The following is a 26,151-nucleotide window of genomic DNA, read 5'->3' on the forward strand; positions in this document are numbered from 1 at the left end:
TCTCTACACCTCCCCTCTCTTACCAGACTCAGTGATGTTTCTTCAGAGCTCTCCACTCGCACTCCATCCACTCACGTATGTTTCTCTGGTTTTTTCAAGCTGGTTACATAAGATTTTAGGAGTAAATCGAGTCCATTGCTGGGTGCGGGGGCACTCTGCTGCTTCTCACAGTGCCACCATCTTCCTCTCCTAATTGGGATTTTTTTAGATTCCATATAAATTTTTGTTTAGGTTCTGTGAAATATGTTGTTAGTATTTTTATAGGAATTGGATTGAATCTATAGATTGCTTTGGGTAGTAGGGACATTTTAATGATCTTAATTCTTCTAGTCCATGAACATAGTATATTCTTGCACTTGTTTGTATCTTCCACTATTTCTTTTTCCAGTGTCCTATAGTTTTCCAAGTATAGCTCTTTTACATACTTGGTTAAGTTTATTCCTAGGTATCTAATTTTTTTAGTTGGAATGGTAACTGGTATTGTTTTCTTTAGTTTCTTTTTCTGAGAATTCCTTATTGTTGTATAAAAATGCTATCAATTTCTAGGTGGTGATTTTGTATTGTGCTACATTGATGAATTCACTTATTAAAACTAGTAGTTTTTTCTTGATGGAGCCATTAGGGTTTTCTATTTACAATATCATCATCTGTGAACAATGACAGTTTTCTTTCCTCCTTTCCAATTTGGATGTCTTTTATATATTTTTTCTTTTCTGATCACCATGGCAAGAACATCCTGTACTATGTTGAATAAGAGTGGTGAAAGTGGACATTCCTATTGAATCCTGTTTTTAAGGGAAATGCTTTAAATTTTTGCCCACTGATTATGCTTGCTGTAGGTTTGTCATATATGGACTTTATTATATTGAGATATATTCCTTCTAGTCCCACTTTGGTTACAGCTTTTATCAAAAATGGGTGCTGAATTCTGGGAAAGGCTTTTTCTGCATCTATTGAAATGATCATGTGATTTTTGTCCTTCATTTTGTTTATGTGATGTATCACATTTATGGATTTGGGAATAGTATACCAGGCTTGCATTCCCAGAATAAATCCCACTTGGTCATGTTGTATGATCTTTTAATGTAGTGCTGTATATGATTTGTTAATATTTTGTTGAGGATTTTAGCATCTATGTTCATCAGGGATATTGGCCTGTAATTTTCTTTCTTTGTTGTATCTTTATTTGGTTTGGGGATTAGGATAACGCTGGCATTGTAAAAAGAGCTCGGGAGTCTTCTTTCCTCTTGAATTTTCTGGAATAGCTTGAGGAGAATAGTTGTTAATTTTTTGAATGTTTGGTAAAACTTGCCTGTAAATCCATCTGGTTCCAGATTGCTGTTTACTGGGAGCTTTTTTATTATTGCTTCAATTTCATTAGTTGTTATGGGCTGATTCAGGTTTTCTGATTCTTCCTGATTGAGCTTTGGAAGATAGTATGTTTCTAGTAATTTTTTCATTCCACCCAGGTTGTCCAGTTTGTTGGCATATAGTTCCTCATAGTATTTTCTTATGATCCTTTGTATTTTTGTGATGTCCATTATTATATCACCACTTTCACTTCTGATTTTATTTATTTGAGTCTTTTTTCTTTGTCTTGGTGACCCTGGTTAAAGGTTCATCAATCTTATTTATCTTTCCAAAGAATCAGCTCTTGGTTTCATTGATAATTTATATATATTTTTTTACTCTCTGTGTCGTTTATTTCAGTTCTGATCTCTCTTATTTTCTTCCTTCTGTTTACTCTGGGCTTTTCTTGTTGTTCTCTTTCTAATTCTTTTAGTTTTAGCGTTAGATAGTTTATTACAGCTTTTTTCTATTTTCTTGAGCTAGGCAGTAATGCTATGCACTTCCCTTTCAGGGCTGCTGTTGCTGTGTACCAAATATTTTGGGTAGTTGTGTGTTCATTTTCATTTGTTTCCAGGAATTTTTTTATTTCTTCTTTAATCTCATTGGTGACTCACTCATTGTTTAATAACATGCTATTTAGCTTCCATGTGTTTGAACATTTTTGAGGTTTTTTTAATAGTGGTTGATTTTTAGTTTCATGCCATTGTGATCTGAGAACATGCTTGATATGGTTTCAATCTTGAAATTATAGAGACTTGTTTTGTGTCCTAACATGTGGTCTATCTTTGAGAATGTTCCATGTGCACTTGAGAAGAATGTATATTCTGCTGCTTTGCGATGAAATGTTTGGTAATCTAGTGTGTCATTTAAATTCCCTATTGGTTTGTTGATTTTTTGTCTGGATGATCTATCTAATGATGACAGTAGGCTGTTATGGTCCCCTACTATGATTGCATTGGTATCGATCTCACTCTTAAAGTTCACCAAGATTTTTTTTTATATATTTAAGTGCTCTTATATTGCATGCATATTGTTTATAAGGGTTATAGTCTCCTCTTGGATTGATCTCTTTAGTATTATGTAGTGACCTTCTTTGAAATGGATAAAAGATTTAAATGTAAGTCATGAAACCATAAAGATACAAGAAAAAATCATAGGCAGTAAGATCACATTCAGCTCATGTAGCAAACTTTTTGCCAATATATCTCACAGGGCAAGAGAATCAAAGGAAAAAACAAACATGAAGCTATATCAAACTGAAAAGCTTCTGCACAGCAAAAGAAAGAAACCATCATCAAAACACAAAGGGAACCCACAGTATGGGAGAACAAATTTGCCAATGATACATTTGATAATAGGTTAATCTCCAAAATATACAAAGAACTCATACAACTCAACAAGAGGAAGACAAACAACCCAAATGAAAAATGGACAAAGGACTTGAATAGACACTTCTCCAAAGAGAACATACAGATGGCCAGCAGACATATATAAAAATTGGTTGCCACTAATCATCAAAGAGTTGTAAATTAAAACTATAATGAGGTATCACTTCACACCTGTCAGAATGGCTGCCATCAACAAATCATCAAATGGCAAGTGCTGGCGAAGATGTGGAGAAAAGGGAAACCTAGTACACTGCTGATGGGAATGCAGACTGGTGTAACCACTATGGAAAACACCATGGAGTTTCTTGAAAAAATTAAAAATAGAACTGCCATTTGATCCAGTGATCCCACTTCTAGGAATATATTCTAAGAATCTCAAAACACTAATCAGAAAGAGTATAAGTACCTCTATATTCATAGCAGCACTATTTATAATAACTAAGATCTGGAAACAGCCAAAGTGCCCATCAGTAGAGGAGTGGATAAAAAAGTGTGGTACACTTACACAATGGAACACTATTCAGCAACAAAAGGAAGGATTTCTTACCTTTTGAGACAGCATGGATGGACCTGGAGAATATTATGCTAAGTGAAATAAGCCAGTGAGAGAAAAGAAGTATCACATGATCTCTTATATGTGGAATCTAAGGAACAAAATAATTTCACAAACAAGATAGGACCACAGAAATGGAAAAATGAAACAGACTGACAAATGTCAGAGGGAAGGTGGGAAGGAGGACAGATAGAAATCAACCAAAGAACTTCTAAGCATATGTGAACAGTCCATGGACACAAACAATGGACATGTGGAATAGGGGAGGGTGGAAGAGGGCAAAGGGGGGGGGGGTGGGAGACATATATAATACTTTCAACTATAAAATAAATTTTAAAAAATAACAAAAAAGGTGTGGTACATATATACAATGGAGTATTATTCTGCCACAAAAAAAGAATGAAATCTTGCCATTTGCAACAGCATAAATGTACCCTGCGGGTATTATGCTAAGTGAAATAAGTCAGACAGAGAAAGACAAATACCATGGAATTTCACTTGTATGTGGGATCCAAAAACAAAATAATTCAAAAAATAAAACAAACTCCAATATAAAGAACAATTTGATGGTCACTGGATGGGAGATGGGTGAAAAATATGCCTGGGATTACATTGTACAAATTGCCAGTTATAAAAACAGCCATGGAGATGTAAAGTACACCACTAGGAATATAGTCAATAATATTGTAATAACTATGTATAGTGTCAGATGGGTACCAGGCTTATTAGGGTGATCACTTCATAATATATATAATGTCTAACTACTCTGTAGTGTACCTGAAACTAATATATTATATGTCAATGTAATTAAACATTGAAAAATTAAAAAATAAATAGAGTAGATTAGAAGACATGTTGAAAGTCACATACCTTAGGAAGATGGTATATTATAGCTTATCACTGAAAATTATCTATCTGTTTAATAGTGTTAAGATTTATGCTAAGTTTTCACAGTAGTTTAGTATATGCTTGCTCACAGTATGTAAAGATACATCAACTAAAAATAACTTTATGGTTATGCAAAAGCACTTTATATTTAACATTAAAAGTAATACAATACTGGATTAGTAACAAAAAAAAGAACATCAAATAATGCTTTTCACCATATTAGCAAACTATAAAAGAAAAGCCACATAATCCACTCAATAGACACAGCAGGAGCATTTGAAGAATTCCAACATTCATTCCTGTTAAAAACTTTCAACAAAGTAGGAGTAGAACTTCCTGAACTCGATAAAGCATATCTCAGAAAAACTTACACCTAACATATTTTCTGGTGAAAAACTGGAACCTTTCTCCCTAAGATCAAGAACAAGACAATGGCATCTGCTTTCACACTAACTATTCAACATTATATGTGAGGTCTAGTTAGTACAATAAGACAAGAAAAAATTGCACAGGAAGAATTAATACTGTCATTCTTATCATATAATGCAATCATCTATGTATATATTCTGATTAAATCTAAAAAAATTATTAGAATTTCCACTTTTGGCATGAAAGCATGATGAGCTCTGCAAACCATCTCTTCAGTGAAACTGGTGAAATGTATTTTTAAAACAACCATTTAAAGTGTTTAGAAATGGCTTCAAAGGTATAAAACAAAAGAAAAACAACTATTTATTCCAGAAAATCTACTAAAACTCAGTAAGGCAATCAAGGATCTAGATATTTAAAACAAGGCCTGCTTCCACTCTCCTCTTTCCCAGCTCAGTGAGACAGAAATTCTGTTCCAGACTGGTGCAGCCAAGAAAGAACACATGACTCTCTCTTTTCCCAGGTCCCAGTTGGAAGGATCTTTCCAAGAAGGGCAGGATGCTAGCATTTCTCATTCTGGAGAAAGCTAGCTACCTATTGCTGAGGCTAAATTTTGGGCAAGTTTTGCTGAGAGGTAAGAGATCCCTTCACCCTCTTAGTTTTTCACCTTTCTTGCATTTCTTCCAAAAAAAAAAAAAGAGTATGGAAAAGCTAATCAATGTCATAAAACACAAAGAAAGACTAACTATACCAGATTATAGGGTAGAGATGTGAAAATAAATGCAGTGCATAATTCTGGATTGAATCTTCTCCATCAAAGAAAACTGTTATAAGGAACCCTTTGGAGATGATTCACAAAAATCGAATATGGACTACAGATTCAAAAATAGTTTATATCTGAATTTATAATTGCATCACAATTTTATAAAATAACTTTTGTTCTAATGAAGTACACACTGAAGTGTTTAGGGACAAAGGGGTATGATATCTGCTACTAATTCTCAAGTGATTCAGGAAAAAATTTAAACATGCATACATTTGCATACTTGCCCTTTAAATACAGCCATGATGTATTATAATGCATTTATCTTGTTGGGATCATATTGCTGATCATATTAAACTGATAACCAACTGAGATCCAACCTAGCCAGCAGATTGCTCCACTTTAGAATGTCATTCTGATGTGTGCTCAAGGTTTTGAGAATGAAGATATATTTCCCAGCTGTTCCCAGGCCACACCTGCTATCCAGCCAGAGACTGGTATTTCATTACCAGAAATGGGCTTGGCCACTGTGGTATAATACCCCATATGCATTTACCTAAGTGAAATTCATAAACTTTCAAAACGACACCAGAGATTGACCATTGAAATAAAAGACAACAAATAATTTCCAGTGCTCAGACAGAAGAAACAGCTTATATTAACCTCATTCATCAATAGACTACTGAGGACACTTTAAGAATCTTTTTAGATGAAAATAGCGAAGCATAAGATCTTAAAATAGTTACTCACCTCCAAGCCCAGGTCGCAGCCGGTTGTCATAGCCATCCAGAAGACGATCTAAGATTCTGGTGAAGATAGTGATGTTTTCAGTGCTGTCATCAGGAATATCTGGGGCATGCTTGGGAGAGAGTCTGGGGCAGTAGAAGAAAAAGAAACAGAAAATAATAGTTCTTAATAGGAAACAATTACATGCCTAAACACTTTAATTCAAGAAGATTTCAATCAATAGACTGGGTTAATTAAATAGCCCTGTATCTTAACCAAACCAGCAACACTTCTTATTTGTTGCAATGATTACCTGTGTAGGGGGAAGACAGTGGTCACTATACTTGAGCTCTTACTTCAGCTTCGGCATGAGCTTTACCAAACAAATGATCCAACCCGAACCCAGCAGTGGAGAAACACAAGGAGAAATCCTGGAGAGAATGTCTCCAGAAATAGCACCTGGCATAAAGTTGATTCAGCAAATTTTGTTGCATGAATGAAAGGGCCTCAAAATAAAACAAGGAAAACTTTGTTACTAAGAACTTAGCCTTCTTCTAGCCTAGCGAAACATAGGTTCACAGAACAACAGAGCATGACAAACTTGAATTGCATGCGGTCTATCTACCTCCTGCCCTGTGGAAATAGGGCAACAAAGCAATAGTAAGACATTAAATGTTAAAGCTATCAGGACTCTTAAGAGATTTCCTACACTCTCTCATTTTATATATAAGGAAATAAGCTCAGAAAGGACACCAAATTTGCCCACAGACGTATTGCTAGTGAGAGGCAGAGATATGACTAAAATCAAAATTTCCTAGTGATGCACAGCTATCTTACTTCTCTAGCTTGGATGAATTTTATAAGCCTTTCAAAGCACTAGGCACTTTACTAACAACCTAATCAGGCCCAGGCTGTGACTGATACTTTCCATTTCTGAATTTAGTGTGGTTTGACAGGATGAGCAATAAAGAAATGCCCTAGGTAGCTCAGGGAAAAGAGAAATATTATGAAAGAAATGGCTATTGCCAAGGGTCAAGAAGCATGGTGTGAAATTAAGTAATAAACTGGAAATCAGGAATCCTGGGTCCTAGTGCCAGCTGTATTTGTGATTTCGAGTAGACCCTTAAGCAAGTTACAGTACTGTACTCCATAGGTTTGTTTTCCCCATTCTTACAGTGGACCCAGAAGGTGGCAATTAATAGATATATAATAACTATTCCTAGCATCCAGTTAATCAGAGCTATAAAAGACACAGGATAACAATTAAGGAGTCTTAAAAAACAGTCAATATGTATCCCCACCAATATTTATCCCTAGTAGTGAGAAAGGTTCCTGTTCTGAAAAAGACATTGAGAAAGATATACAGAATAGAAGAAACATATGAATTGAAAAGTTCTCACTCTAAACTGCCATTCTCTAGCTAATAATCTCAGAAAATTCATTTTGAACCCCCAGTTTTTTCCCTTAACTCATAAACTTAATTAAATTAACTTGATCATTCAATGCATCTTTATTAAGCATCAACTATGTGCCCATTACTATTCTACATGCTGTGATAGAGCAAGGAAAAAAGGTAAAAACAACATAAGTAATATTTCCCTGCTTACAGGGTTTCTGTGATAATCAAATGATAAAACAGATACACATGGAAGGAAAGGGGAACTAGGCTTAAAGATTCTAGAGACAGCACACCCAGCGTGGCTCAGTGGTTGAGTATCGACATATGATCCAGGAGATTGCAGCTCAATTCCCTGTCAGGGCACATGCCCAGGTTTTGGGCTGATCCCCAGCTGGGGGCATGTAGGAGTGAGTCAATCAATGACTCTCTCTCATCACTGATGTTTCTATCTCTCTCTCTCTTCCTTTCTTTGAAACCAATAAAAAATATATTTTTTAAAAGATTCTGGAGACTTGCAATTGAATTTATTAGTTGTGTGACATTAACCAAGTCATAAAGCACCTCTAGTAACAGTTTTCTCATCTTTAAAATTAAAATAACTTCATAGGTATGTTGTATTATTATTAAATAATATATTAAAATTTCCAATCTTAATGCTTAATATCTAGAAGTATTCACAATTTTTTTAAAAATAGTAGTTTATGTACTTTAATGCATTATTCAAATGTAAATAGTAACAAAGTATTGGCAACCCCATCAGCTGAAAGCCATAAAAGAAGCTTTGGCCAGAGAGGCATTGAAAGCCAGTGAAGAGTAGAAATGATTGGCTGGTTTAGTGGACAGAGTGCTAGAAATGATATTCATTGGGAAGGGGGGAGAAAGAAGGCGAATTGTAGTGAAGAACTAACTGACATCGATATGCTGAAGAGATAAATACAGATACCCTTTCAGGTGATAGCCTATAGTTGGCTCAATCCACCAATATTTTGAACCCACATTACATAAGCTGTGGGAAGAGAGACTGTTGGAGCTCAAATGATTTTGTGCAAAACTCTTTCTGATTATTCCTTATCTCTCACTGTGGAGAATCTTCACCCTGGTTAGCCTAATTTGAATTCTCCGAAATAAGTCTATGAATTGAATAAAAAACACTTCTTGGATTACTGGAAAGAGGTAGAAAGGAGAATCCTCATCAGGTCATGGATGAACTATAAAGGGCTTCAGAGATTATCTACTCAAGGTGGATTTATTGATGGGAATTTGAAAGCCCCTGACCATAACCTTTTAATCACCCTGAGTGTTAATGGGAAAACTAAAATTTATATCCAGAATTCCTGAATATAAGGCCAAAACACTGTGTTCCCTCTCTTACTGAAATACTAACTTCTTTGAAAATGCATTTCTATCCCTTGCTGACTCTGTGTTGATATGTTAGCAGCATACTTCACTAATAACTTTTAAACTTTTAAGTGAAAAATCAATAATAAATATCACTCAAAAACAAATCTAAATAGATTTCTTTATGATTTTGCACTTGATTGATGAACAATTTTTTTCTAATGTTCACCAAATTATTACATGGGGAACTGGGTGGTGGTTAAATCTATAACCCAAATAAGATCTCTTCTTCAATAACTGAACTGAAACAAGCTGAAGATTCTGCAGTTTTTGCCAATCCAAAGTAGTTCAGGGGAACAATAAAGAAGAATGGTATGTCAGGATTATAGAGGACCTTAGAGATCATATAATTCTTTCCCTTCATTTTACAGATGGAGCACCTAAGACACAAATGAGAGAAAGGAATTTTTCAAAGCCACATGCTTATTAAAGTCATGAGATTGATACAATTGTCTTGCCTGTTTTGCCTTATATCTGTCATTATTGGTTTAATTAAATATTATATTAATAATCTATTATTAAAACATAAAAATTATGTTACTAATACATTATCTGTAGGTTAGGCAGATTTAAGCATTTTTCTAGTCTTAAAGATGGAATAGTGGTGAGTTCACAGGACTAGGGTCAACTAAACAGTTTTAGTATTGGCTCAGCCACTAACTGAATTTGGGACCTATTTCCAGAGTTCAAAAAAAAATTTTTTTAATCATATCTTTATTGATTTCAGAGAGAGGAAATGAGGGGGAGAGAGATAGAAACATCAATGATGAGAGAGTCATTGATCAGCTGCCTAGCCCACAACCCGGGCATGTGCCCTGACCGGGAATTGAACCCCAATCTACTGGATCCTAGGGTCGATGCTCAACCGCTGAGCCACGCCCAGCTGGGCCAGAGTTAAAATTATAACAAACCATCCCCAGACTGTGCTACTACAGCACCCTGGCCCCAGGGCCCAAGCAACCAGGCACGTGGTCACCCCAGGGCCTGTGCAACTTCTGAATGCACCCAGTCAGAGTTAAAGTGGGGAACCACTGAGACCAAGATACTTGTTCCATGGGATATCTACAAATGCCCAAAAGCCAGAAGTGCACCTGTGCCTCAGGACTCCAGTGCTATGGTAGCTCCAGATGTGCCTGATTCTAGAACACAGGCTCCAATACTTCTCTGAGGGCTCTGAGTGTCAGCATGCCATACCAAGCATTAAAAGGGATCCTCTTAGCTAGAACTTTTACCCATGGCCAAAGTTAAACAAAACAAAACAAACAAACAAACAAACAAAAAACAGGGGATGGGGAGGAAAGGAAGACACCAGCAGTCTTAGCTAGCCTCTGGAGATCTTCATAGCCTTACTTGCCACTAACACCTGCAGTTCCTCTGCAGCCTTGTCCACAGAATACCCCACAGTCAGGGAAATCGCAACCTCAGTCAATTAAGTGGCACAGAGGCTGCACCACACTTCCTTTCTAGGAAACAAAGATGTTGCATTTCATCCAACCAGTGTCCTTAGAACCATCTCCAGGACAAAGTCATTCACTACTGAAGCCATTACAAAAAGGCTGAAAGAAGTGACTGAACTTCAAATGTACAGACCAATGAAAACCCCTCAGAAACATGAAAAAGCAAGAAAATATGACAGCACCAAAGGAACAAAATAATACTCCAGTAACTGTCCCCAAAGAAATGGAGATCTGTGTGTTATCTAAAAAAGAATTTGAAATAATGATTTTAAGAAAGCTCAGCAAGATTCAAGAGAACCCAGATAGACAAATCAATGAACTAAGGAAAACAATACATGAACAAAATGAACAATTCAACTAAGAAATAGAAATCATAAAAAAGACTCAAACAGAAATTCAGGAGATGAAGATTACAATAAATGAAATGAGATATGCAATAGGTAGCTTCAAAAATAGGCTCAATAAGGCAGCAGAAATAATCTGTGAGCATGAAGAAGGATATCTTGATATCATCCAGTCAAAAGAAAATAAAGAAATTAGAATGAAAAATAGTAAAGAAAGCCTACATGAACTGTGGGACACAATCAAAAGAAACAATATCTGCATTTTGGGAAAAGAAAGGGAAAAAGAGACAGAAACCTTATTTTTTAAAAACAATGGCTAAATTCCATGCAAATGGAAAGGGAAAAAAAGCTGGAGTAGCAATACTTATTTCTGACAAAATAGACTTCAAAATAAAGACCATAACAAGAGACAAAAACATAGTCACTACATAATACTAAAGGGGTCAATCCAACAGGAGAAAATAACCCTTATAAACATTTATGTACCCAATATAGGAGCACCTAAATATATAAAAAATTTCTTGGTGGACTTTAAAGGGGAGATTGACAGCACCACAATCATAGTGGGGGACTTTAACACCCAACTGTCAGCATTGGACAGTTTATCAAGACAAAAAATCAACAGGGAAGCACAGACTTAAATGACTCACTAGACCTCAGGAATTTAATTGACATTTACATTTACTTGACATTTCAACCAATGCAGCAGAATACACATTCTTCTCAAGTGCACACGGAATATTCTCAAAAATAAAACACATGTTAGGGCACAGAGAAAGTCTCTAAAAATACAAGAAGATTGAAATCATATCAAGCATCTTCTCAGATCACAATGCCATGAAAATAGAAATCAACCACTGTAAAAAACTCAAAAATACTCAAACACATGGAAGCTAAATAGCATGTTATTAAACAATGAATGGATAACCAGTGAGATCAAGGAAGAAATCAAACACTTCCTGGGGGGAAAAAGAGAAGAATGAACAGACAACAACCCAAAATATATAGGACACAGAGAAAGCAATCCTGAGAGGAAAATTCATAGCATTACATGTCTATCCCAAGAAACAAGAAAAAGATTTAACGCAACAACTAAAAGAATTAGAATAAGAACAGCAAGAAAAGCCTAAAGGAAGTAGAAGGGAAAAAGTAATAAAGATCAGAGCAGAAATTAATGACATAGAGACTAAAATAGCAATACAAAAAAAAATCAATGAAACCAAGACCTGGTTCTTGGAGAAGATAAATAAGATTGATGCACCTTTAGCCAGAATCATTAATAAACAAAGAAAGAGGACCCAAATAAATAAAATCAGAAATGAAAAAGGTGGTATAACAACCGACACAACAGAAACAAAAAGGATTGTAAGAAAATAGTATGAGCAACTAAATTCCAACAAACTGGACAACGTGGGTGAAATGGACATATTCTTTGAAGCACACAATCTGCCAAAGCTAAATCCAGAAGAGGCAGAAAACATGAATAGGCTGATAACAACTAACGAAATTGAAGCAGTAATCAAAAAACTCCCAGCAAACAAAAGTCATGGACCAGATGGATTAAAGGCAAGTTTTACCAAACATTCAAAGAAGAATTAACACATATTCTCCTCAAACTATTCCAGAAAATTCAAGAGGAAGAAAAACTCCCAAACTCTTTATATGAGGCCAGCATTATCTTAACACCAAAACCAGACAAAGACACTACAAAGAAAGAAAATTACAGGCCAATATCACTGATGATGCTAAAATATCACTGATGATGCTAAAATATCACATAGATGCTAAAATCCTCAACAAAATACTTGGAAACTGGATCCAGCAATATGTTAAAAAGGTCATGTCCTACCACCAAGTGGGATTTATTCTGGGGATGCAAGGTTGGTATAACATCCACAAATCAATAAATGTGATACATCACATAAACAAAATGAAGGACAAAAATCATATGATCATATCAATAGATGGAGAAAAAGCATTTGACGAAATCCAGTGCCCACTTTTGATAAAAACTCTCAGCAAAGTGGGACTAGAGAGATCATACCTCACCAAAATAAAGGCCATATATGACAGACCTATAGCCAACATCATACTCAATGCTAAAAAACTAAAACTATTTTCCTTACAAACAAGAATGAGACAGAGATGTGCACTTTCACCACTCTTATTCATCATAGTACTGAAAGTCCATGTCACAGCCATCAGAAAGGATGAAAACATAAAAGGCATCCAAATTGGAAAGGAGGAAATAAAACTGTCATTATTTGCAGATGACATGATATTGTACATAGAAAACCCTAACCACTCCATCAAAGTACTACTAGATTTGATAAATGAATTTGTCAAAGTCCCTGGATACAAAATCAACACTCAGAAATCAATGGCATTCTTATACACCAACAATGAACTTTTAGAAAGAAAAACTAAAAAAAAAAGCACTATTTGCCATTGCAACTAAAAAAAATAAGATACCTAGGAATAAACTTAACCAAGGATGTAAAAGACCTGTACTCAGAAAACAATGGGACACTGAAAAAAGAAACAGAGGAAGATTTAAACAAGTGGAAGAATATACCATGCTCATGATATGGAAGAATTAATATTTAATGTCCATACTACCCAAGGCAATTTATAAATTCATTGCAATTCTTATTAAAAACCAACAACATATTTCACAGATCTAGAACAAACATTTCAAAAATTGATATGGAACCAAAAAAGACTCTGAATAGCTGCAGTCATTTGAGCAAAGAGAACAGAGTGGGAGGGATTGCTTTACTGGATATCAAACTGTACTACAAAGCCATTGTAATCAAAACAGCCTGGCAAGGGTACAACAACAGGTATATAGATCAATGGAACAAGACAGAGGCCTCAGAAATAGACCCATGCCATTATGGTCAGTTAATATTTGACAAAGGAGGCAAGAGCATACAATGGAGTAAAGACAGTATTTTCATTAAGTGGTGCTGGGAAAATTGGACAGATACATGCAAAAAACTGAAAGTAGTCCACAAACTTTCACCATACACAAAAATAAACTTAAAATGGATAAAAGACTTAAATGTTAGTCACAAAACCATAAAAATCCTGGAAGAAAACATAGGCAGTAAAGTCACAGGCATATCACGTAGTGGAATGTTCACTGATACATCTCCCATGGCAAGAGAAACAAAAGAAAAAATAAACATAAAGGAATATATCAAACTAAAAAGCTTCTGCACAGCAAAACAAAACAGCTTCAAAATACAAAGGTTTATTTCATTTAGCATAATTTTCTCTGGGTCCATCCATACTGTCCCAAAGGGTATGAGATTCTTCTTTACTGCTGCATAGTATTCCATTGTATAAATGTCCCACAGCATTTTTATCCACTCATCTACTGATGGGCAGTTGGGTTGTGAAATAAGCCAGGCAGCGAAAGACAAACATCACATGATCTCGCTTATATGTGGAATCCAAAGAACTTAATAAACTGATGAACAGAATAGATTCAATGACATGGAAGCATAGATGAGTCTGATGAATGTCAGAAGGATGGAGGAGTGGGGGTGGGTGGCAGGGGAGAGAGTTACTAAAGAATTTATACGCATAGATGCACAACCTAAGGACATGGACAGTGGTGGGGAGAAGGATTGGGGAGAGGGATGGGATGGGGTGGAATGGGTCATTGGGGAGAAAAAGGGACATCTGTAATATTTCAAACAAAAATAAAATTTAAAAAAAAGCAATGGGAAAAAATATACAAAGTTACCCCATGGTCTGGTAAAACATATTTGCCAAGGATGTATCTGATAAGGGGCTAATTTCAAAGTGTGCAAAGAACTCATACTACTCAGCAAGAAGAAGACAAACAAGCCAATAAAAAAACGGGCAAAGACCTGAATAGACACTTCTCCAAAGAGGACATACAGATGGCCAAAGGACATATGAGAAAGTGCTCAACATCGCTAATCATCAGAGAGATGCAAATGAAAAACACAATGAGGTATCACTTCACACCTGTAGGAATGGCTGCCATCAACAAAACAAATGACATGTGCTGGCGAAGATGTGGAGAAAGGGGAACCTTAGTACACTGCTGGTGGGAATGCAGACTGGTGCAGCCACTATGGAAAACAGTATGGAGGTTCCTCAAAAAAATGAAAAATTGAACTGCTTTTTAACCCAGTGATCCCGCTTCTAGGAATATGTCCTAAGAATCCTGAAACACTAATCAGAAAGAATATATGTACCCCTATGTTCACAGCAGCACTATTTGCAATAGCTAAGACCTGGAAACAGCCCAAGTGCCCATCAGTAGTTGAGTGGATAAAAAAGCTGTGGGACATTTACACCACAGAATCCTATCAGCTGTAAAGAAGAAGGATCTCTTACCCTTTGGGAAAGTATGGAGGGACCTGGAGAATATTATGCTAAGTGAAATAAGCCAGGCAGAGAAAGACAAACATCACATAATCTCACTTATATGTGGACTCTAAAGAACTTAATAAACTGATCAACAGAAGTGATTCAATGACATGGAAGCATGGATCAAACTGAAGAATCTCAGAGGATGGAGGAGGGCGGGTGGGTGGAGGGGAAGAGATTAACCAAACAATTTATATGCATATATGCACACCCCAAGAACATGGACAATGGTGTAGAGAGGGACTGGGGAGGTGGGTGGGATGGGGTGTAATGGGTCATTGGGAAGAAAAAGGAACATCTGTAATATTTTGAACAAAAATTTAAAAGAAAATTAAAAATTAAAGAAATAATAACCCCCCCAAATAATAATGGCTGAAAACTTTCCAAATCTGGGCAGAGATATGGCTATCCTGCTACAAAAAGTCAAAGATTTCCAAACAGTTTCAAACCAAAAAGATCTTCACTGAAATATGTTATAATCAAGCTCTCAAAAATCAAAGTCCAAGAGAGAATCTTGAAAGCAACAAGATGAAAAAGAATCATCACTTACAAGAGAATCCCAAGAAGGCTATAAGCAGATTTCTCTTTAGAAACCTAGAAGTCAGGAGAGAAGTGATAGCATATTCAAAGTGCTCAAAGAAATAAATGTCGACCAAGAATACCAAGAAAATTTATTTTAAAATGAAGGAAAGATAAATACTTTCCCAAATAAACAAAAATTGAGAGAATTCTTAACCACTATACCTGCCCTACAATAAATGCTAAAGGGAATTCTTCAAGGTAAGAGAAAAATGCTAATTAATAAAATGAAAACATATGATAGTATAAAATTCACTGTTAAAGGTGAATACATAGTCCAATTAAAAATACTCTCATAATGCAATGGTGGCGTGTAAATCACTTTGAAATCTAGCATATAAATTAAGAGACAAAACTGTTGAAAACAGCTATAGCTACAGTATTATTTAATAGATACACAATATAAAAAGATGTAAAGTAGGACATTGACATAAATGAGCAAATAAATGGGTAAAGCCTACTTATGCAATTTAAGTTATCAGCTTAGAACAGACAATTATAACTATAATATATGTTATGAAACCACATGATAAACATAGAGCAAAAACCTATAATAGATACACAGATGATAAAAAGAATCAAAGTAAACCATTACAAAAAATAATCGAACCACAAAGAAAGGTTGCAAGAGAGGAAGAAAGAAACTAAGGAAAGCAATTAACAAAATGGCAATAGTAAGCCATATCTATCAATAACTACTTTGTAAATCCTTTAAATTCTCCAATTAAAAGTCACAAATAAGCTGAATGGATTAAAAAGAATCTATATCTGCCTACAGGAGACTTGATTAAGCATTAAGGACATTCATAGGCTGAAAGTAAAGGAATGGAAAAATTATATTTCAAGCAAATGGAAGCCAAAAGAGAGCAGGGGTAGCTATACTTTTATCAGATAAAATACACTGTAAGTCAAAAAGTAACAAGAGAGAAAAGGTAATTATATAATGATAAAGGGATCAATTTATCAGGAAGATGTAACAATTGTAAATCTATATACCTCCAACATTGGAACACCAGAGTATATTAAAAAATAATTAACCAATCTAAAGGGATAAATAGCAATGCAATAGGAGTTCAATTCCCCACTTTCAACAATGGATATATCACCCAGACAGAATTAAATAAGGAACTAATGGATTTGAATGACACTTTATACCATGAGAACCTAAAAGACACATACAGAATGTCCCATCCAACAGCAGCAGAATATATATTCTTCTTAAGTGCACATGGAACATTTTCCAGGAAAGATTACATGATAGGTCACAAAATATGCCTTAGAAAATTTTAAAATGTTGTAACATACCAACTATTTTTTCCAACCTCATCAGCAGAAAACTAGAAATTAAAAGCAGGAGGAAAGCTGGAAAATTCATAAACATGTGGGGATTGAAAAACATGCTCCTGAGTTGAAGAAATTATTAAAAGGGAAATAAAAGTGTCTTGAAACAAACAAATTGGAATCACAACATATCAAAATATGTGGGATGTTGCAAAAGTGGTTTTAAGAGACAAATTCATACTAATAACTGCCCACATTAAGAAACAATAAAGACCACAAATAAACAATCTCACTTTATACCTCAAGGGACTAGAAGAAAAAGAACAAACTTATCCTAAAGTTAGCAGAAGGAAGAAAATAACAAAGATCAGAGCAAAAGTAAATAAAATAGAGACCAGAAAAAAACAACAGAAAATATCGATGAAGCTAAGAGTTGGTTTTTGAAAAGATAAACCAAACTGACAAACTTTTAGCCAAATTAACTAAAATAGCAAGAGTGAGGAATCAAATAAATAAATAAAAATGAAAGAGGAGACATTACAAGTGATACCACAGAAATACAGAGAATTATGAAATTACAATTATATGCCAACAAACTGTATAACCCAAAATAACTGAATAAATTCCTAGAAATATATGACCTACCAACAATGAATCATGGAGAAATAGAAAACTAACCACTAATGAGTAAGGAGGTTAAATCAGTAATTAAAACTCCCCAACAAAAAAAAGCCCATGGCCAGGTGGTTTCACCAAACATTTAAAAAAGAATTAATACCAATCCTCAAACTGTTTCAAAAAGTTGAGTAAGGAATACTATCAAATTTATTTTATGAGGCCAGCATCATCTGATACCAAATTACATAAAGGCAACTTAAGGAAAAAATTACAGACCAATATCCCGTGAATATACAGGGTGGGGCAAAAGTAGGTTTATAGTTGTGTGTATGTGAAACACAGTTTATTCTTGTACTTTTATTAATTATTGAATTATGTTCCATACAAACAACTATAAACGTATTTTTCCCACACCCTATAGATATAAAAATTCACAAAAAATATTAGCAAACTGTTCTCAAAAGCACATGAAAAATCATTTACCATGATCAAGTGGGATTTATCCCTGGAATGCAAAGATGATTCAACACACACATAAAAACAATAAATGCAATACAGCACATGAATAGAATGAAAGGTAAATACCATATGATCATGTCAATAGAGGCAGGAAAAAAAAGCATTCAACAAAATACAGCATCCTATTATGATAAAAACATTCAACACATTTCTTAGAGTAGGACTGTTACTTGGCATAATAAAAGCCACTTACAACAAGTCCATAGCTAACATTATACTCAATGATGAATAGTTAAAATCCTTTCCTCTGAGATCAGGAACAACACTGGGATATTTACTCTCACTATTTCTATTCAACATAGTACTGAAAGTTCTAGCCAGAACAATTAAGCAAAAAAGAAGGAGGAGGAGGAGGAGGAGAAAAAGGAGAAGCATTTATATCAAAAAGGAAGAAGTAAAACTATCTCTGTTCATAGATAACATGATTTTATATATAGAAAACCTTAAAGACTCCACTAAAAACTGTTAGAATAAATGAATTCAGTAAAGTTGCAGAAATAAGTTACATTTCTATACACTGAGAATGAATTATCTGAAAGAGAAATGAAGAAAGCAATCCCATTTACAACAGCATTGAAAACAATAAAATACTCAGAAATAAGTTTAACTAAGGAGGTGAAAGACCTGTACACTGAAAACTATAAAGCACTGTAGAAAAAAGATTGAAGAAGGCACAAATAAATGGAAAGATATCCCATGTTCCTGGACTGGGAGAATTACTATTGTGAAAATGTCCATACTACATAAAGAGATAATGCAATCCCAATCAAAATTCCAATGACATTTTTTATAGAAATAGGAAAAACTATTCTAAAATTTGTTTGGGATTACAAAAGACTCTGAATAGCCAAGGCAATCCTGAGAAATGAGAACAGAGCTGAAAGCATGACAATGCCAGATTTCAAGAAATATTACAAAGCTATAGTAATAAAAACAGTATGTTACCACCATAAAAGCATGCACATAGATCAGTGGAACAGAATACAGAGCACAGAAAGAAGTCCACATATTTATGGCAGATATTCAACAATGGTGCCAAGAACACACAATGGGGAAGGAATGTCTCTTCAATAAATGGTGTTGGGAAAACTGGATATCTATCTACAAAAAAAATGAAATTGGATCCCTACATTACACCACTCACAAAAATTAACTTGAAATAAATAAATAAAAATTTATATATAAGACCTGGAACCATAAAACTCCTCGTAGAAAACACAGGGGAAAAGATCATTGACATTGACCTCTAGGCAATGATTTTCTAGATAAGTTACCAAAAGCACAGGCAACACAAACTAAAGTAAACAAGTGGGGTTATATTAAACTAAAAAGCTTCTGCACAGCAAAGGAAACATCAATAAATTTAAAAGGTAACCTACAGAACGGGAGAAATTTGTAAACTATATATCTAATAAGGGACTAATATCCAATATATATGAAAAGCTCATACAACTCAATAGCAAAAAAAAAGATAATTCAATTTAAAAATGGGCAAAGAACCTGAATAGACATTTTTCCAAAGAAGGCATACAAATGGCCAAAAAGTACATGAAAAGGTGCTAACATCACTAATCATCAGAGAAATGCAAATCAAAACCACAGTGAAATATCATCTCACACTTATTAGGATGTCTTTTTATCAAAAAGACAAGAGGTAACAAATGTCGGTGAGGATGTAGAGAAAATGGAACACTTATCTACTGTTGGTAGGAATGCAAATAAGTACAGCCCTATAGAAAACAGTATGGCCGTTCCTCAAAAAATTAAAAGTAGACCCACCATATAATCCAGCAATTCTGCTTCTGGGTATATATCCAAAAGAACTGAAATTAGTATCTCAAAGGGCTATCTGAATCCCAATGTTCATTATGGTATTATTCACATTATCCAAGATATGGAAACACCCTGTGACTATCAATGAATGAACGGATAAAGATGTTTTACACACACACATGCACACACATGTATACACACACACACACACACACACACTGGAATATTATTCATCCTTGAGAAAGAAAGTAATCCTGCAATTTGTGACAACATAGATAGACCTTGAAGGCATTATGCTAAGTGAGATAAGTCAGACAGAGAAGGACAAATACTATATAATATCACTTCAATGTGGAATCTAAAACAACTAAACTTATAAAAACAGAGAGTAAAATGGTGGTTAATAAGGTCTCAGGGGTGGGGAATTGGGAAGGTGTTTAAGGGTACAAAACCTACAACTCATCAATAAATAAGTTCTATAGATCTAATGTACAACATAGTGATTGTAGTCAATAATATTGTATTATAAACTTTAAAGTTGCTAATAGACTAAACCTTAACTGTCCTCAACACAAAACAATGATAATATGTGACATGATAAAGGTGTTAGCTAATGCTACTGTAGTAATAATATTGCAATATACAAATGTATCAAACCAACATGTTGTACACCTTAAACTTACAAAATGTATGTCAATTATATCTCAATTTTTTAAGTGTTTTTTTATTCTTGCTCTGATCATGTCTTTGTACTACTCATAAACTTTCCATAACTTTTTGTGGTTTACCAAATAAAATCCAACTCCTTACCCTGGCATTCACACCCTGCTGTAAATCTTCAATCTGTCCCCAATCTACTTTTACAGTTGCAAATTTCACTACTTCTCCTTCTGACCAGAAATCATAGCCAAACCAGATTACTCACCATTTCTGAGTACTCCCCATGTTTTCATTTTCCAAGCCCAGTGATTCCCATAAGTGGAAAAGTCTAGCTAAAGATTCAGCACAAGGGTTGCCAGGTATATACTGGGAAGGGAAAGAAACACACCTGGAATTCAATAATACACATTCTAACATCATTACCAAAGCTGATTAAGAGAAGGCACTGATTTTTGGCTAGAATATGTCCAATCCATCTCATAAAAACAGCTGTCCTTTTCTTAAATAGCTTCTATAGACTGGTAAAGAAACTAAAGAAGTATTGGCTTGAGGCACACCCACTCAACATGTGACCAAGTTTTTTATACTTTCAAGTAACTAAAAGCCACTACTTTATACAGACTCCACAAACACACAGGAAGATTTGACTAATATATGTTGTAAATGACTAAAAAACAAGGTACTAGACCTTAGATATATGAATCTGTATGTGAAAATAAGCAGACCTGCCCCAACTTAAAATGGGTTGTGTTCCAAAGCTTGCAAAGATTAGAGATACTCTCTTCCTTTGAAACAATTCCATATAAAAGGTGGTTTGTTTTCCAGGCAAAGTTACACACGTCTTTATTTCTCATAATTTATCTGAATGATTGTAACCATATTACCAATGCATAAGCACTATTTCAGCAATATTTATGGCTAAAACCATTATGTGGAGAAAAGAATTATGACACAAAAGAAGGGAAAACTGCAATACTAGAAATTTTTTCTTCCCCACTATTATTTACTCTCTACCCACTCCCATGGCCACCAACTCAAATATCTCAATCCAACCTGGTGGCTGGTATCCTTACAAAGGAAAGTCCTGATGTTCATTACCTCAACCAAGAGATTACATTTAGCATCAGTAATATTGAGACAACCTTGCCTTATGACATGATGCAATAGGAAGTCATAGCATCACCTACCAAGGATTTTTTATTCTGAATTCAAATGCCCATCCATGGCCTGTGTCACAAATGCAAAATTTCTAGTTGAAAAGGGAAATGTATTTCTTATTCTTCCAGGCCCTATAAGAAAATTACACCTGCCCCATCTTAGGAAGGGCCAGTCAGTCAGTCATGTGGCTGAGATATTAAGTACTCAGAGACTGAGGGCTTACTATATGTACCTAAAGCTCATGTACATAAAAGAAAAGGGCATGTGCTTACTTCTTAAATAAAAGTGACCAAATGTATGAAAAGCCATATGTTGTTGCAGTTAATAGCAAGGACTCTAGAGCCAAGATGTCTGGATTTCAGTCCTGGTCCTGACACTTTCTAGCTGTGTGAGCTTTGGCAAGTTACTTGACTTCTCCATACCTCCATATTTCATTTGTAAAACAAGGATAATAGCAGCAACTAGCTAGCAGCTATGATATGAAAATTTTATGAATTAACATATGTAAAGGACTTAGAATCATGCTAGGTACATAGTAAGAATTATTTAAATACAAGCTTGAAACTAGCATAATGGAATATGAAAACTAAATAAAAATAAAGTCTCCAAAGAAGACATACAGATGGCCAATAGACATATGAAAAAAAGCTCAAGGTCACTAATAATCAGAGAGATGCAAATTAAAACGACAATGAGATATCACTTCACACCTGACAGAGACGCTATCATCAATAAATCAACAAACAACAAATGCTGACAAGGATGTGGAGAAAAGAGAACCCTTGTGTGCTGTTGGTGAGAATGCAGACTGGTATCGTCACTGTGGAAAATAGTGTGGAGTTTCCTCAAAAAATTAAGTATGGAACTGCCTTTTGATGCAGCAATCCAACTTCTGGGAATATATCTTAAGAATCCTGAAACATCAATCAGAAAGAATATATGCATCCCTATGTTCATAGCAGCATTATTTACAATAGCCAAGATCTGCAAACAGCCCAAATGCCCATCAGAAGATGAGTGGATAAAACAGCTATGGTATGTTAACACAATAGAATACTACAAGGTTGTAAAAAAAGAAAAAGTTGTTCTTACCTTTTGTAACAGCATGGATGGATCTGGAGAATATTATGCTAAGTGAAATAAGCCAGTCAGAGAAAGAAAAATACCATTTGATCTCACTAATATGTGGAATCTAATGAACAAAATAAACTGACCAAAAAAAATGGACCCAGAAGCATGGATACATGGAACAGACTAGCTGGTGCCCAAGGGGATGGGGGTGAGGGTGACTAGATAGAGAAGGTGAAGGGACTAGCTAAAGCACATATATGCCTACCCCATGGACAGGGACAATAGTTTGGTGAAGGCTGAGGAAGGGGGAGGCAGGGGTGGGTGAAGGTGGGAAAAAGAGGGGGAAAGGAAGGATGCCTGCAATAATGTGCAAATTAAAATTTTTTAATAAAAAAATACTTGAAGAGGTAAGGTTCATGTATTTAGAACTTCCATCTTATTTAGAACATCTACCATTGCCCAATGAAATCAGATACATGAAAAGTTAATAAAACAGAATTAATCTGTTTTTCCAGACTGGGGTAAAGAACAAAAAGGGTCTCATGGGCCAAGTATCTAAAGACATATTAGTCCAGTTCTATAGCCCTATGCCCAGAGATGGAATGACTCAGAGTACATCAAGATAATCAATCCTGCAAAAAAAAATTAGGAACAAATCTTAATGCTTCCAAGAATATGGGACAGTAACCAAATGTGAAACAACAACAGAAAGCAAGTATTAAATAATAAAATATACTTTGTAATACTGAAATATTTCAAGGCTAAGGGGATCATTTCTAGTAATGATATTCCTTTAATGAAATTGGATTTTAAAGTTAAAAGTTCAATATAGCTGAAGAACACAGAATTTGGTGACAGGAGGACTAAGAAATAAGGCTGACAAGATGGGTAGAGCTTAGGTCATAATGGGCCTTATAAAATCATGTTAAGAAGTTTAGATTTTAATCTGGGACAATAAAATCCATTAAATTACTCTAAACAGTGCATGACTTAATATGCACTGTAGAAGAAAAACTGGCTACAGAGTGACAGTTACTGTGGATGGGAGCAAGATTTTAGGAAGTAAAAAAATCAAGTAGAGACTCTTGTAGTAGTCTAAATTGAAGAAAACATTATATTAAACTAGTGTTGTATCAGGAAAGTTGGAAAAAAGTAGATGAATCCAAGGGATGTGGGAGGTAGAAATGACATCTTGGTGATTGACTCAATCTGAAGAGTAAAGGGTAGAAAATTGACCAAAATGATTCCAAGTTTCTAGCTTGAGCAACAGGATACATGGTGGTTCCATTAACTAAAACATGGAAAAAGGGAAGAGAAATGTATTATGTTTGCTTGTTGATTGTTTTTAGAGTTGAAGGAGGGAGATGGAGATAATGAGACTATTTTTGGACATGCTTAGTTTAAACAGTTTATGAAATAGCCAAGTGAAAATGTTCAATATATAGTTAGAATCAGAGATCTGACACTCAAGAGAAGTTAGGAACAGTGACTGACATAAGAGTCATTGGCACACATATATAAGGTAGCAATGTGATGGGGATGGATGAAATCGCTTGGAGTCTGTGTAGTGAAAAAGAGCACCTAGTTAAAAAGCAAGGAAAAAAATACCACCACCATCACCTGAGCAATGAACAGTGGAAAAGAAGATTAACAGATTACGAAAGATTTTTATATCACAAAAGCTGTGATATAGCTGTATAGTATTATAGAAAATATTATAGAAAGCATAGCCATAAAAGTATAAAGAAACCCAGGATAGTATTCACTATTAGTAGTATGATCAGATCTCTTACTGGGCCAGTGAAACCATTCCCCTACTACGTCAGAGTATTACCATTTGCTGAAAGGAGCCTTGAAGGTTATACCTTCCTCCAATCAGTCTTTAGGCAATGACTGATTGATGTGAGGCTACAAAAGCCCAAGCCCATTGCCTCAAAGTGGGCCAAATCTATAGTGTCATTCATGCTCCATGTCTCCCTGCAGGGTCAAATGGAAGCTACACGTTAAGTGAAATCATGCTTTTGCTTTATTTCTTCCCCTTCCCAACTCACTTCCCTTACTTCCATATAAATTTCTCTGAGAGCGCTCTCTCAATAAATCATTTACTTAAGAATCCTTGTCTTGGGCCCTTCCTCTAGAGAACCTAATCTAAGAACTAGGGCATTGTGGTATCTCTGAAGTCAAACAAAGAATTATGTTTAAACTTACATTTATTTTGTGCATATACATGGATGTTTTATTTCATAATAAATAGGAGTCAAGGAAGGAGAAATGAGTCAACAAAGTTGAATGTTGCTACATGGTACTAAAGAAATTAAGTTATAGCCCAGCCAGGTGTGGCTCAGCGGTTGAGCATCGACCTAGGATACAGATGATTGGAGTTCGATTCCCGGTCAGGGCACGTGCCCGGGTTGCAGGCTCAATACCCAGTCAGGGGCGTGCAGGAGGCAGCCGATCAATGACTCTCTCATCATTGATGTTTCTATCCCTCTCTCTGCTCTTCCTTTCCTCTCTCTGAAATCAATAAAGATATATTTTTTAAAAAATAAAAATTAAGTTATATAAGAACAGAGAAGTGCCCATTTTAGCAACAAAGCCAACATAGGCCATATTGGTTGCATAAGTTGCCTTAGAATTCTGGCACTGGAAGTCAAACAGCAACAGGAGAGCAGAGTGAGAGGCATATAGAGAAAATAAAGAAAACTGCTTCTTCAAGAAGGATGACTGTAAAGAAGAGGAAAGATTTAAAGTACTCCCGGGAGGAAAGATTTTGAAATTTAAGATGGAAGATTGATTGCATTTTTTTATTATTAATATTTTTTTATTCAAAATATTACAGAGGTCTTTTTTCCCCATTGACCCTATCCACCCCGCACCCACACCCCTCCCCAGTCCCTCACCACAGCATTGTCTCTGTCTTTGGGTTATGCATATATGCATATAAATTCTTTGTTTAATCTCTCCCCACAAACCCACCCCCCCACCCAACTCCCCACTTTCCCTCTGAGATTCATCAGTCTGGTCTATGCTTCCATGTCACTGAATCAATATTGTTCATCAGTTTATTAAGTTCTTTAGATTGCACATATAAGTAAGATGATGTGATGTTTGTCTTTATCTGCCTAGATTATTTCTCATAGCAGAACATTCACCAGGTGCATTCATAGTGTTCCAAAAGGTACGAGTTCAAACTTCTTTACAGCTGCATAGTATTTGATGGTGCAAATGTACCACAGCTTTTTTATTCACTCCTCTACTGATGAACACTTGGACTGTTTCCAGATCTTAGCCATTGTAAATTGTGCTGTTATGAACATAGGGGTGGATATATTCTTTTTGATAAGTGTTTCTGGATTCTTAGGATATATTCCTACAAGTGGAATCACTGGGTCAAAAGGCAGGTAAATTTTTAATTTTTTGAGGAACCTTCATACTGTTTTCCATAAC

At 35.2% G+C, this 26,151-nt stretch overlaps 1 protein-coding gene across 10 annotated transcripts in view; it reads right to left on the reverse strand.

The window, feature by feature from the left end:
• The window catches only part of GABRA3 (gamma-aminobutyric acid type A receptor subunit alpha3), a 422,854-nt gene that overhangs the window by 210,911 nt on the left and 185,792 nt on the right, over positions 1-26,151 (reverse strand). For all 10 annotated transcript variants that reach the window (XM_081125273.1, XM_081125281.1, XM_081125278.1 and 7 more), the window contains one exon: positions 6,062-6,183. In XM_081125273.1, the coding sequence (XP_080981399.1) occupies positions 6,062-6,183 (122 nt within the window). The remainder of the gene's footprint in view (positions 1-6,061; positions 6,184-26,151) is intronic.

The sequence above is a fragment of the Miniopterus schreibersii genome, assembly GCF_964146895.1.
Source record: "Miniopterus schreibersii genome assembly, chromosome: X".
Lineage (NCBI taxonomy): Eukaryota > Metazoa > Chordata > Mammalia > Chiroptera > Miniopteridae > Miniopterus > Miniopterus schreibersii.